The 14,547-nt window shown below is 36.3% G+C and overlaps 1 protein-coding gene across 1 annotated transcript; it reads left to right on the forward strand.

Moving 5' to 3' along the window:
* The first annotated feature begins 26 nt into the window (after positions 1 to 26).
* On the forward strand, positions 27 to 3,166 carry LOC100806228 (uncharacterized). Its single transcript, XM_041004921.1, has 4 exons — positions 27 to 150; positions 228 to 322; positions 1,673 to 1,742; positions 2,991 to 3,166. The coding sequence occupies exons 2-4, from the start codon at positions 245 to 247 to the stop codon at positions 3,149 to 3,151; spliced, it is 309 nt and encodes a 102-aa protein (XP_040860855.1). The 5' UTR covers positions 27 to 150; positions 228 to 244; the 3' UTR covers positions 3,152 to 3,166.
* Positions 3,167 to 14,547: the final 11,381 nt, after the last annotated feature.

Here is a 14,547-nt window from a genome sequence, read left to right on the forward strand (position 1 = left end):
TTAAAAGGGATTAGTGATAAGAGGAAACGCTGCCTCCTCTCACTCCATCATTTCTTTCACGCAAACACCACACTCACTGTAACTTCCTTGTTCACGATTCCATTGTTCATGTGGAGGCACGACGGAGGGCGACGGACGCGGTCTTTTCTGGTGCGATCTTTCCCTCACTCCTGAGTCTTCTCTCTCCTTTTTCTGATACGGTCTTTTCTGGCACGGTCTCTCTACAGTCTTCACTCTCCCTTTCATGGTATTGTCCGAGGCGGTTTCACTTCTCTCACCATTTTTTGACGAGGTCACCACTGTTTCTGCATATTTCGGTGAGGTATGTACTCTCCATGTTTTCGCGTTTGATTTCTCCGCAGTTTATCTATTATGTTTTTTGAAATTTGATTTCTTTCTTATTTTTGATATTTGATATAAAAATTGATGTTGTGTTATGTTTTTGGATGTATGTCATGACCTTTTCAATTTTTCATTTGTGCCTACTGACTCTAGCTTTTTCTCGCCTACTTTCTCACTTGGTTCTCAAACTCTCTTTTTGCACTCCCAAATTGAATCGCAAATTCAAGGGTTAAGGTTCATCGTGCCTTACTCATCGCAGATGTAGGGTTTATCGCGCCTCACTCATTGTGGTTTGTTATCCACTCATCGGTTTTAATTCTCAATCTGTACTCTCTCTTCTTTTTCTTATATTATTTTTAAAATTTGAATCAATTCAATGATCTCTCTTTACTGAGCTTTGTCAATTTCTCCATGCTTTAATTGTTTTGGTTTCTTCTTTTCCCTATTATTCCATGCTTTAATTGTTAAGGTTATTTGCTCTGGCCATGTTTGATGGCGCTAGTGAAATTGACAGAGGAGCAGAATGATTTTTTTTTTTTTCTAAACTGGAAATAATCAATGTCTTTGGAATAAATATTAAGAAATATTTATCACCAAGACAATGGTGTGACCGATTTCACTAGAATAGTAGCAATTGAATTGAAACCTTAGGATTCCCTGTTAACATAGAGAAACACAATTCTCTTAAATTAATTTAAGAGATTTGTGTTTGAAGACAAGAGCTTAAAAGTTATAAATGTTGGTCAGTATATGCCTTAAAAAATTGATATGTTACCATATGGCTGCAACCTAATTAATAATATTTTTATAAAATAAAAACTAAATAGGAGTTGTCAGTAACAGAGGTCAACTAATGACATTAATAGTAAAGATTATCATGGAGAGATGTAGGCAAGAAGGAAATTGGAAGAGAGGCATGGGGACACAAATCTTATTATATTTGAATATTCTAATTTGTGAGAATATTTGATTTGATGTGCGATGAATAAAAGTATTTTAGGCTTAATTTTCCTTACATTCCAACCAGTCCCACTTTCTAACAATGCACCCTGAGCTGCTATAGAAAGGAACCTTACCTCGCAGCTAGTCATCTCTCTCTGTGCAAGTATATAGGGTTTTTCCTTTCATCAACATATATTGGATCCATGAACACCACAAAGGGTTCAAATAGTACTTCTCTTGCAGCACTAGATATGCTTCAATCAACCTCTTCTGCTTTTGATCAGTTGCAAAACTGATTTAGGGTCTCCAAAGAAATTGGCTTTGTTGGATCTTGGAAACAAGCTTTGTCTTCTGTTGAATCATTTGTGGTGGTTTTGTTTGATCGCAGATATCTTGGAAGGGATACTTAAGGCTGTTATTAAGCTTCATCATCGCCAATGGTTTGCACAAAATTACTTGTATCTCTCTATCTCTATCCTTCTTAATTTCTCTTTTGCACCTTATGAGCGTCAATTCAAATTGCTTATTCTTCCCATCTTCATGTTTTTTAATGATATAACATTTACTTAATTTTTTAGGAATAATAACTTCTATTTGGCTTCAAGTCACTTTTCTTAGTTTTGGATCTCATTCATCTATAGCTAGCACTTGAATTTAGAAAGGATATAATTTGCTTTCAGAATTCTTATATCATGTAGTTAATCGTGGATGTTTAAGTGAGTCTTGGACATTTGTCACATTCCCTCAATTTCCAAATAGAAAAAAAAAGCAAGAAAAAAAGGAGCTCCTATTTATACGAAAAATAATAAGTAAAAAGGAATCTTAAGCACAAACAAATTAATATTCACATTAAAACTAAAACTATATAGATCACGTACTAGACTTACACTTATAGGTCTATTGTAGGTGATGAGGTTTTTTTATATATGTCACAGTTTTCAAATTTTAGGTTATTGGTTAGTGTGGAATTCCAAGACCTAGGAACAAGCAAAGACTTGCAATAAATTTATGATACAAATGTAAGAAGACAGCGAATTCTTCTAAAGCATCAATATACAGAACCTTTTAATAGGTTAAAGTTACCAGTTAGTGTGGGATTCAAGTTTATGATTGCTTTAAGCACTAGTATTCTTTTAGGTCTCTCTTAATTTGGAGAAAGTAGATAGAGAGAAATTGCTTAACAGAATTACAATTAAGAGAAAGGAAATTTGAAGTGGGAATGAGAGAATTTGGGTTATCTCTATATATGTAATAATCTGTCCATCCAGGGATTACATGGCTTATTCTGCTATTTGCATTTCCCGCCTCTTGAATTCTTTTGCTTCATATATTTTTTTAATGCTCGCTGTATTTTTTTTCTCATGCAAATGCACGGGATATTGTATCTAGTGTGGTCACAAACCACTTCAAATTTGAAAGCATAACATATGGTTGTTGAATACAGCATGTTAAGGGTAAGGGCTATTTATACCAGATTAAGTAAATAGTACGAAGCCCAGTCCAGAATTCAATCCTATCATGCTAGTCATGGGACTACTTAATTCAATGAGAACTACATTACTCAGTTAGTAATTGTGCTATATATTTTTGTGGTGCTTTCTTTCAAAATTTTCTTTTGCTTTATATTCGTATTTTGTTAGTTGTGAAATGATTGCATTATTAGATAGTAATAATGGTGTACTTTCATATTTTCTCAATAACTGTAGGCAGGTGCTCTGGTTCAAGTCTATACAGATGGAACTATTTTAGTTACCCATGGGGGTGTCGAAATGGGGCAAGGTTTGCATACCAAAGTTGCCCAAATTGCTGCTTCAGCTTTTCATATCCCTCTTTGTTCAATGAAAGAAGTTCTAATCAATCTATTTAAAGTGTTCATACCCAATCAAGATCACACAAGTAGTCCAATTAAAACTTATATGGGATAGCAAATGGATATTTATTATTTACTTAAATGGCTAGTATACCTCACAGTCTCACACCTGATAAAATGACCTAAAAAATGATACTTTCAACTTCAAAAAAGATAGCTCAGCTTCCTTCATGTATATGCATATCTTCTCTCTATACAATTTAACATTTCTCATCTCAATGAACATGCAGAACACGGTTTAGCTTCTACCATTATATTTTTTTAAGTCAGCTTTTAATAAATAAATAAAGACTTCCCAAAATCCCTATCCCAAGAGTACCAACAATGAAAAAAAACTATAACATATATTTCAGTCTACATACAAAATATCTCAAAAGAGCCAAAGTATCGAAATTCTCTTCACCTGTAAATTTCAAAGAAAACCAATCAGAACCATAATACCTCAAATGGAAAAGTGAAATATCTCAGAAATTCATCAAATGTGCCATGCATTTAGTGCATTACATAAGTACCCTACTCCCAAGTAATGTACCATTCTTATCTATCACTTTATCGACAAGGCATGGTAGGAATCCCATTCCGATAAAGAATGCTCGTAGTTTGCCTCCATTTGAACTTGCAATAATATTGTCTTGGTAATCATGAAGGAAGAGTTGAACATAAGCAAACAAATAAAAATGAAAATTTAATGAAGATAACTATTTCTATATGTGTGTATATATATTGTTATTATATTATAATTTATACATAGTGAACAAGTAGAAATAATGCCTTGCCATGTTAAAATGTATGTAAAAAGTTGTAAATGGAGAGAATTCATAAAAATGCCACGATAGGCTTAAAGCGAACAAAACACCTTTAGTCCAGTCATTCAATCTAAACTATTGAAATAGTGCATTGAATTGCTTTCTCAGAATAATTGCATTAGTGTCATGAACTTGAATTTTTTTTCTTGGTTATGACTTGTGGCATCACAAACTCCACTCTTAAATCTACATATTTATAAAAATGATCTAAAGACTAAATATTTATAAAACTCCACTTTTAAGCTTCTTCTGACATGAAATATTTCTACTTTTCTTTGCCACTTTAAACAAGCCCTAAAAGTTTTCTCTAAAAGATCTAGAGATTAAATGGGTAATTAAACATATTTAATTTGATGTATAAAAAAGGTTTTGTTATCCAATTTAATCCCTATAATTTTTAAACTTATCCTTTTTAGTTCTCATAGAATTATTATGTATCTAATTACCTATTTTGCAATCATTTTCCTTATATAAATAACCCAAATCATTTGGTCATTCCAATGAGTTGACTTTATATTAACTTAAAAAGACAGTCAATTCATTTATCAGCATCTTAGAATTTCAATCATATTCATGCTGATCAAGAAGCGTAACTTAAAAAATCTTATATTTGGAATAATAATTAACTTACTTTTGCTTGGACTAGTACCATAGTCATGACGCTATAGAAAATGTGAAAAATTGCAAGGACAAATATAAATATATGCAACTGGTGCACCCCAGACTGAGAGATCAAAGGCACTTACTGAGAGAAATTAACAATACATATAATTAAGAGTTATTAATTAATGGAGAAAGAGGTAGTATTAGTATGAGAGATAATTAACTAAGGATCTTGACTTTTTGTGAGCAATAGTCACCCCTAGCTGCAGTTGCTAAAACTCAACGCCATTCCATGTTGTCAAAAAAAAAAAAGTAGCTTCCTTCTGTCATTTGAGTCATCATCTGAATTTGAAACTTCCACCTTCTTGCATGGAAGCATTATGTCACCAGTTGACACAGGGATGCATATCTTCGCAATATATTGTGTACCTAAAGTTATTATTAGGGATATGAATCCTAATAACATTAATTTTGCAAAAACAAAAACCATATACATATATGTAATTAAAATTTGAAGCGAGTTTTAAAAAAAAAAGAACAAAAAAAACTTTGCCTCGTTCCGATTTTGCTGCTTAACCGATTTGATTTTCTCCAAGGCTTCATTCTTGGCCTTCTTATGTCATTTTTGAAACCACTATAATTAGAAAGTGTGTGTGGAAGGAAATTGATTAAATTTAGTTACTACAAGTAATAAAACAAAAATAAAGGATGAAACACCTAGTACGTACCTTTCCAAGTGAATGGATTCCGTGTTCAATTAATACAGAGATGATGACGAACACTGAGCAAACAGCAACTACTGCCCATATGGGTGTTTCCTTTAAGCTTCTTTCTGCAGTAGCACCACCACCAACCATGTAAATTAATTTGCTCTCAAACAACCAATATCTCTAGCCTTGACATCGGTACAAGCTTAATTAGTATATTAAGAATGATATTATTATTGTTGTAACAATAGTTTATGGCAAACCGAAAAAATTATTGGCTGAGTCGTGGACAATGTCGCTTTCTCTAAGACGTTTCGTGGCACTGCCAAAAAATTGTGCAAGCAGACAATCAACCACGAAGTCCCCAGGATAAAACAGTCCAGATCATTGTATAAGATTCCCCCTGCACTGAGGGAACCTTTTCTAGAATTACACCCTCTTGTATGACTTGAAAAGTCACTCTAAAGCCACCCGAAAATATGACTTGAAAAGTCACTCTAATAGTCAACCGAAAAATATGACTTGAAAAGTCACTATTATAGCCAACCGAAAATATGACTTAAAAAGTCACTCTTATAACCAACAGAAAAATATGACTTAAAAAGTCACTCTTATAGTCAACCAAAAATATGACTTTAAAAAGTCACTCTTATAGCTAACCGAAATTTTAGAGCGACAGAAAGAAAGAGGGAGAAGCTTGCCGGAAATGCATCGGCTGAAATATGGGAGGGAGAAAGAAAAGTTGAGGAAATGCTTCTCAACTGGGGCAAGGAAAAATGAAGAAATGAGCTCTCTATATATAGGGAGTGAAACACTATTCAAGTGTTTATCCTGAGCGATATGGGACTTGGAGCCTTTTTTATTTTCTTTCTTTTTTTTTCAAACTTTCATCCTTTGTTCTAACAATTCCCCACTTGAAATTTGAAAAGAAGATTTTCGAGGATTTCATTAAATTATGCATAAACAAAGGTGTCATACAACTTGAACCTTTGCATAGTGAGTAAGATTCAGATTTTACTAGAGTGACTCGAAGTCTTGAACTCTATCTCCGACATCAAACCACACACAACCTTTTCATAGGTGTATTCTATAAAGCCCATGCGTTAAAGGCTATGCACGTATATCCCGGTATAGTGAATGCTCTAGAAATGTTTTGCCCAAAATTTCATATGATGCGGCCCCCACTTCAACATTCACATAGGTGAGTCTATCAAGAGTACTCCTGTAGCCTAGGTACTCCACTCAACGTAGAGTATAGATCTCATTAAGAATTATGAATTTTTTTCATAACTCATCCTCTTGTTACTTCAGGAATCATGCTGCTTTCACATATAACAGCATGTTCATCTCATATCACTTCATAACTTGTTATTACCCATTGAACCTAGTTCTTGGGATCTCCAGTCATTTAGGTCGGGTTACCATCATGAATGATCATCGCAGTAAGGGCAATAGTCCCATTCTTTTAGAAGTGTTATGGACTTTCTCTCTAGCTAATCCTTTCATCAAAGGATCTGCTAAATTATCATCAGTGCGTACATGATCCACTCTAACAGCTCCTGTTGAGAGTAATTCTCTAACAGTGCTATGCTTACGATGTATCTGTCGTTTCTTACCATTGTAATAACGGTTCTCAATTTTTGCAATAGCCGCGGTACTATCGCAATGGATCAACACAACTGGTATCGGCCTTTCCCATAAAGGAATCTCTGCAAGTAAGCTTCTCAGCCAACTTGCTTCCTCACTAGCAGTTGCTAGTGCTATCATCTCAGATTCCATAATGGACTAAGCTAAGATAGTCTGTTTCTTTGACTTCCAAGAAACAGCCCCACCAGCTATGCTAAATATATAGCCGTTGGTTGCTTTGGAATCATCTGAAAGAGTGTTCCAATCTGCATCGATGTATCCGTCAAGTACAGCGGGAAACCTTTTATAATGTAATCCAAGGTTTATGGTTCTTTTAAGGTACCTCAGTACCCTTTCAATAGCGTGCCAGTGCTCCATACTAGGTCTACTGGTAAACCTGCATAATAATCCCACAACATAGGCTATGTCGGGTCTAGTACAATCAGTGGCATACCTAAGGCTGCCAATGATACTTGCGTACTCAGTTTGTCGTATACCTTCACCAGTGTTCTTAAACAGTTTTACACTTGGATCATATGGTGTATTAGCAGGTTTACAGTTAAAGTAGTCATATTTCTTTAAGATCTTCTCAATGTAGTGAGATTGATCCAGAGAAATTCCCTCTTTTGACCTAGTAATCTTAATACCAAGGATTACACTTGCTTCTCCGAGGTCTTTCATATTAATGCTGTTACACAACAATGATTTCACATCATTCACTACATGAATATTTGAACCAAATATGAGAAGGTCATCGACATATACACATATGATAGTGCAAATATTATTTACAGATTTGTAGTAAATGCATTTGTCACTTTCATTCACCTTAAACCCATTCGAGACTATTAAGTTATCAAACTTTTCATGCCACTGCTTAGGTGCTTGTTTTAGACCATACAAATATTTATCTAACTTGCAGAGTTTATCATCTTGTCCATGAATCACAAACCCTTCAGGTTGTTCCATATAGATTTCCTCTTCCAATTCACCATTTAAAAAAGCAGTTTTAACATCTATTTGGTGTACCACTACACTGTGAATAGCAGCAAGAGATATTAGCACCCGAATAGATGTTATTCTAGTGACTGGTGAAAAGGTGTCGAAGAAATCCACATTCTCTCTTTGCCTAAAACCCTTGGCTACAAGGCGAGCCTTGTATTTATCCACAGTACCATCAGGTTTTAGTTTCTTTTTCAAGATCCATTTACAACCAATTGTTTTGCAACCAGGAGGCAAGTCTACTAAATGCCATGTCTTGTTAGATTCTAAAGAATCCATCTCATCATTAATGGCTTCTTGCCACAAGTCAGCATCCAAAGAACACAAAGCTTCTTGGAGGTTTGATGGATCCTCCTCTAATGTATAGGCCATATAATCGGGCCCATAATCTTTAGCAATTCTTGCTCTCTTACCTCTTCGAGGCTCTATATTTGGTTCTGGTTGTGCAAGATTTTCACTACTAATAGCAGGAAGATAACTGGATGAAGTACCCCCACTATCCCTTAATTTAAAAGGAAATTTATTTTCATAAAAATCAGCATCATTTGACTCTATGATCACTTTTGCGTTTAGGTCATAAAACCTATACGCTTTGCTATTAATAGCATAACCAATGAACACACATTCATAGGATCTACTTGCAAGTTTAACCCTCTTAGGGTCTGGGATCCTTACATAGGTCAGACATCCCCAAGTTCTCAAATAAGACAAATTTGGTTGTCTTTTCTTTAATATCTCATAAGGAGATGTCTTGCTTTTTGATTTGGGGATTCTATTTAGCACATAACAGACAGTTAACAAAATTTCACCCCACCAAAAAGATGTTGCACTAGAACTCAACATAGTAGCTACAACTAATTCTGTAAAAGTTATGTTCTTTCTTTCAGCTTTACCGTTCATTTTAGGTGAATATGGAGCATTCGTCTCATGTATGATTCCATGCAAATTATAAAACTCATTAAACAAACTGGAATCATACTCTATGCCTCTATCACTTCAAAGTTTCTTAATTTTCTTATAGAATTGATTTTCAATTTCTGTTACAAATAACTTAAACATGTCAAGCACTTCACTTTTATTTTTCATAAGATATACATATGTGTAATCAGAGCAGTCATCAATAAAAGTGATAAAATATCGTTTTCCATTTCTGGTCAACGTTCCATCAAATTCACATATATCAGAATGTATTAAATCCAATGGCTCAGATTCTTTAACTACTGATTTATGTGATTTCTTAGTTATTTTAGATTGACTGCAAAAAACACATTTTTCAAAGTGATTTGAAGATATCTTTGGAATAAAACCTAAATTACTCATGTTAGATATGCAACGACTATTTATATGACAAAGTCTAGAATGCCAGATATTAAAATCACACAACATGTAAGCAGAAGGAGAAACTTTATTAATATCAAGATTCAATTTGAACATGCCATCTGTGGCATACCCTTTCCCTACAAATACCCCATTCTTGGTCAAAGTAAATAAATCTGCACCTATGGTCTGAGTAAACCCAGCCTTGTTTAAAAGAAAACCAGAAACCAGATTCTTTCTCATCTCTGGAGTATGCATCACATCTTTGAGAATCAAAGTCTTTCCAGAGGTAAACTTCAGTTCAACATCTCCAGTTCCAGCAATAGTAGTGGTGTAAAAATCACCCAGCAACACTTTCTTATTTTCAACATTCGTGTATGTTTTAAACATAGCACGATCATAGCACACATGGCGGGAGGCGCCAGTGTCTACCCACTATCCATTTGATCCTCCAATCATATTGATCTCAGTTATCACAACTATGTATGACTCTTGAGCAATTTTCTGTATCTCATGGGATTGAGACTCTACTGATTTATCATCAGCCATTTGATACTTGAGGTAGCGGCTAACATCATACTTTTTAGTCCCAGCTTCCTCAGTATCATACTTCTCTTCCAGAGCCAGCCAAACTAATTTGGCAGACTTATATGGGCTATAATAATCATAGAGATCATCAGCTAACCAATTCAGAATGAAATTCTTGCATAGGTAATAATTTTCATTCCAAAGAGCTAATTCCATAGTCTTTTTATCCTTCACTTCCTTCTCAGCATCCTCAGGTACCACCGGAATATCAATGTTAAAAACATAGGCAACTTTTCTCATAGAAAACATCATCTTTTGTTGCCAACGTTTGAAATGATACCCTTCAAACCTAAAAGGTTTGTTGAGGTCATTGTTGTTCGAGCCAGTAATATCTACGGTAGCCATAGCAGAGCCGAATGCGTCTTAAAATTGTTGTAACAATAGTTTATGGCAAACCGAAAAAATTACTGGCTGAGTCGCGGACAATGTCGCTTTCTTTAAGACGTTTCGTGGCACTGCCAAAAAATTGTGCAAGCAGACTATTAACCACAAAGTCCCCAGGATAAAACAGCCCAGATCACTGTATAAGATTCCCACTGCACTGAGGGAACCTTTTCTAGAATTACACCCTCTTGTATGACTTGAAAAGTCACTCTAAAGCCACCCGAAAATATGACTTGAAAAGTCACTCTAACAGCCAACTGAAAATAGGACTTGAAAAGTCACTCTAATAGCCAACCGAAAAATATGACTTGAAAAGTCACTATTATAGCCAACCGAAAATATGACTTAAAAAGTCACTATTATTGCCAATTGAAAATATGACTTAAAAAGTCACTCTTATAACCAACCAAAAAATATGACTTAAAAAGTCACTCTTATAGCCAACCAAAAATATGACTTTAAAAAGTCACTCTTATAGCCAACCGAAATTTTAGAGCGACAGAAAGAAAGAGGGAAAAGGTTGTCGAAAATGCATCGGCTGAAATATGGGAGGGAGAAAGAAAAGTTGAGGAAATGCTTCTCAACTAGGGCAAGGAAAAATGAAGAAATGAGCTCTCTATATATAGGGAGTGAAATACTATTCAAGTGTTTATCCTGAGCGATGTGGGACTTGAAGCCTTTTTATTTTCTTTCTTTTTTTTTCAAACTTTCATCCTTTGTTCTGACAATTATTAATATATATTTAGTTCTATAGAGAATGATGTTTTGTCATAAGCTTACTTTCAGATCCTAATTTCGTCCGGGGACTATCATTCATTGATGTTTTGATTCTCGTTAGCCGAACTGTGTTGTTCGACACCAGTTACCACACAAGACGAAAGATTGTTTGATGTTTTGGTCAAGGATGTGAAAGATACCAAAAGGGAGAGGCAAAAGGGTCTTTTCAGTGAGTTTTCAAGACCCTAGCTTGCCCAGGCTAGCCTCTAGCTCGCACTAGCCTCTGGCTCGCCTAGGTCCCCAAATTGCTTAGGGTTGAAGGAACCAGCTCGCCCTGGGTGAGCCAGTTACTTCAGGATGAAGCATCAGCTCGCCTGGGGCGAGCTCCCATGGTCCCAAATGCCATTTTTTGCTATAAATAAGCTTGAAGGGGGGCTGAGGAAGGAATTCCAGCATTGAGTATTGAAGCAATTGAGAGAAATGAGAGAGAAGAAGAAGAAGAAAGAAGAGGAAAAATAGGTCGAGACGCTGTCGAATCACGATTGTGATCAATTCCTACGCCGTTTCTCGCTCCGTGTTCTTCGTTCGTCATTCGGTTAGTGTTATTTGAATATGATCTATGCACCCTTAGAGGTCCTCTTTGTTGTTTTTGTGCATATTCATCTCCTTCTTCTACCATCAATAATCTTTTTTCTTTTGTAAAGTAAATTTTAACCGATCATTAGTGTCGTAAGTCATCTTTTAAAGAGATTGAAAGTTAATAAACGAAATTGAGATATGTCGCAACGTGCCCTTCGCGGGCGAGCGAGGGCGAGGCTCACGGGTGCGCTTTCCAAAGGAGGAAAGATGCGCGGAGTCGCCACCAACGTTTATTTGTGGAAAACGTCGGAAAAACCGAAGGAAACCGGTCAAAATGAAAATTCTAAGTTCGGGAGTTGTATTTACGCTTGAGGAAGGTATTAACACCTCTCACGTTTGTCTCAAAGGACATCAGTCTATTTTTTAGAATTGTGGAATTGTGTTATCTTAACTTTTATTTCTTTTTATTTTTTGAGGTCGACAAAAGCGGGGCTTTTGCTCCTACGTACCCTCCTTTGGAGAGGAAATCAGACCTACGTAGTTCTTTCTTATGCGTGAATCAAGTGATTCTTTTTACTTGACGGGTGATCATTTTAAGGCGTTGGACCTTAAAAATGATCCATTTTACTTGGTAAGAAACTGAAATGATAAACTTTCAAAAAAACCTATTTTTGTGGACGAGCTTGACTAGGCGAGTTTGATTTTAGCTTTAGTTTCACTTTAGTTATTAATCAATTCAATTAAGAATGAGAAAAAAAAGAGAAAACGTCCGATTGATTTTTCGCTTTACTTTACTAAAAGGTATTTTTTGATTATTATATTATTATTTTACCTCTTTTTTGATTTCCAACGTGGTTACGGCACGACTGAACCGTCAAAATTCATTTTAACAGAAATTAATGAATACTACAATTCAAACGATCGGTGGAAATTTATTTTATTTTTTAGATTAAGCGAGAAATGACTTAAATAAATGGCTTAAGCACGTCAAAAGGGGGTATAAAAAGTAAGTGAAAACGAGAATAAAAATACATGAAACAAAATGTGGACCACCACGGGTACATAGAATGAATTGAAAAGCTTGGTTTGAGGTACTTACCCGTTGAAGACTGAAGAAAAACGAAGAACGAACGATGAATCTTGAAGAACGGTCGAGAATCTTCGCGTAATTACTCACGGAAAACGTTACGGAAACATTACGGAAACGCCTCGGCTTGAATTTTCTTCACGGAACTAATTTTCCTCAGCAATTTTGAGGGAGAGAGAAGTGCCAAAGGGGCTGAACCCTTTTCTTCTTCACTTCTTCCCCTATTTATAGCAAAATAGGGGAGAAGCTTGCCGCCCAGCTCGCTCAAGCAAGCAAGGTTGCTTCCTCCAGAAGCAACAGCCTTCTGGAGGAATCTTCTAGAGGGCCAGGTGGGCCTAGTTGCTATTCGCACCCCCCTTTTTACTAAATGCACCCCTTCTATTTTTTTGGTAATTCTTTTTCCGTAACGTTACGAAACTTTACGAATTTCGTAACGATACTTATTTTCCTTCCGCAAGGTTACGAATCCTTACGGATTATGTATTTACCCTTTTTTAGCTTTCGAAGAAGTTACAGAAACTTATGGATTGCGCAAAAACACCTCTTTTCGATTTCCGTCACATTACGGAATTTCACGGATTGCGCCAGCCCGCTTCCTTTTGATTTCTGACACGTCTCGGGACTTCATTCATTGTGCAACCAAGGACGCCAAGTGTCTCGAAGCGACCAATCAAAGGTTGTATATCATCAAATAATAATCCCTGGACGAAATTAGGGTATGACAAGATACAATCAACATATAACTGAATTTCTCTCCATTTAAGCCACTTGAGATCGTTTAAGGTCCAATGCCTTAACAACATCTCTTTACTTAGGGTATGACAGTTGCCCCTCTTTACTTACCTCTCATCGGAGATAAGTGGAAAGCAAAGATAGGACACTGATTTCGTCCGTCCTGCCTTTTCCGTGATGACGACTCTCGTCTCTACTCCTTCTCTTTTTCTTCTGCACAAAACAAAATACAAACAACAACCAGAACAACGAATATAATATACATATACACATATACACATATCTGGTGAAAGAACCGATCCGGAAAAACAACAGAATAACGTGTTTCCCAGTCACCAGAGGCTTCACGCTTGATAATGGAGGACACATGAACAGCGCTAGGCAATAACATTCATGGGGCTCCGAAAAAGGAGAGAATGGAGGATTGCCTTGAGGGTCCGCACTTAGGCAATCATGGAACACAACTCCAAACTCGAAAATGGAGGACACATGAAAAACCCTAAGCAATAACATTCATGTGGCTCCGAAAAAGGGTGAGAATGGAGGATTGCCTTGAGGGTCCTCACTTAGGCAATTATGGAACACAGCTCCAAACTCGAAAATGGAGGACACATGAATAGCCCTAAGCAATAACATTCATGTGGCTCCGAAAAAAGGGTGAGAATGGAGGATTGCCTTGAGGGTCCTCACTTAGGCAATCATGAAACTCAGCTCCAAACTCGAAAGTGGAGGTCACATGAACAGCCCTAAGCAATAACATTCATGTGGCTCCGAAAAAGGGTGAGAATGGAGGATTGCCTTGAGGGTCCTCACTTAGGCAATCATGGAACACATCTCCAAACTCGAAAATGGAGAACACATGAACAGCCCTAAGCAATAACATTCATGTGGCTCCGAAAAAGGGTGAGAATGGAGGATTGCCTTGAGGGTCCTCACTTAGGCAATCATGAAACTCAGCTCCAAACTCGAAAGTGGAGGACACATGAATAGCCCTAAGCAATAACATTCATGTGGCTCCTAAAAAGGGTGTTGGCGGGACCGAACGGTCCACCGGGTTTTTCCACCTAAAAGGATAACACGCTTTTTGTAAAGAAATATAAATCATTCGCGAGAGCACCACATCTTAGAGAAACAATATACTTGTGCCAAGGGTAATCTTCCTTGTAACCGAGAATGAAGGGTAGGATGTCAACTTCTAGCTTTCAAATGAACATGCAGGGGAAACATCGGGCTAAGCTGAAAATA

This window comes from Glycine max, chromosome 9, assembly GCF_000004515.6.
Source record: "Glycine max cultivar Williams 82 chromosome 9, Glycine_max_v4.0, whole genome shotgun sequence".
Taxonomy (NCBI): domain Eukaryota; kingdom Viridiplantae; phylum Streptophyta; class Magnoliopsida; order Fabales; family Fabaceae; genus Glycine; species Glycine max.

Bases quoted from the DNA above. Each gene is read 5' to 3' on its own strand.
- LOC100806228 (XM_041004921.1), top strand. From the start codon at position 245: ATGGTATTGTCCGAGGCGGTTTCACTTCTCTCACCATTTTTTGACGAG. The intron at 323-1,672 runs GTATGTACTCTC...GTTTGATCGCAG, and splicing joins TTTCTGCATATTTCGGTGAG to ATATCTTGGAAGGGATACTT. The intron at 1,743-2,990 runs GTATCTCTCTAT...CAATAACTGTAG, and splicing joins TGGTTTGCACAAAATTACTT to GCAGGTGCTCTGGTTCAAGT.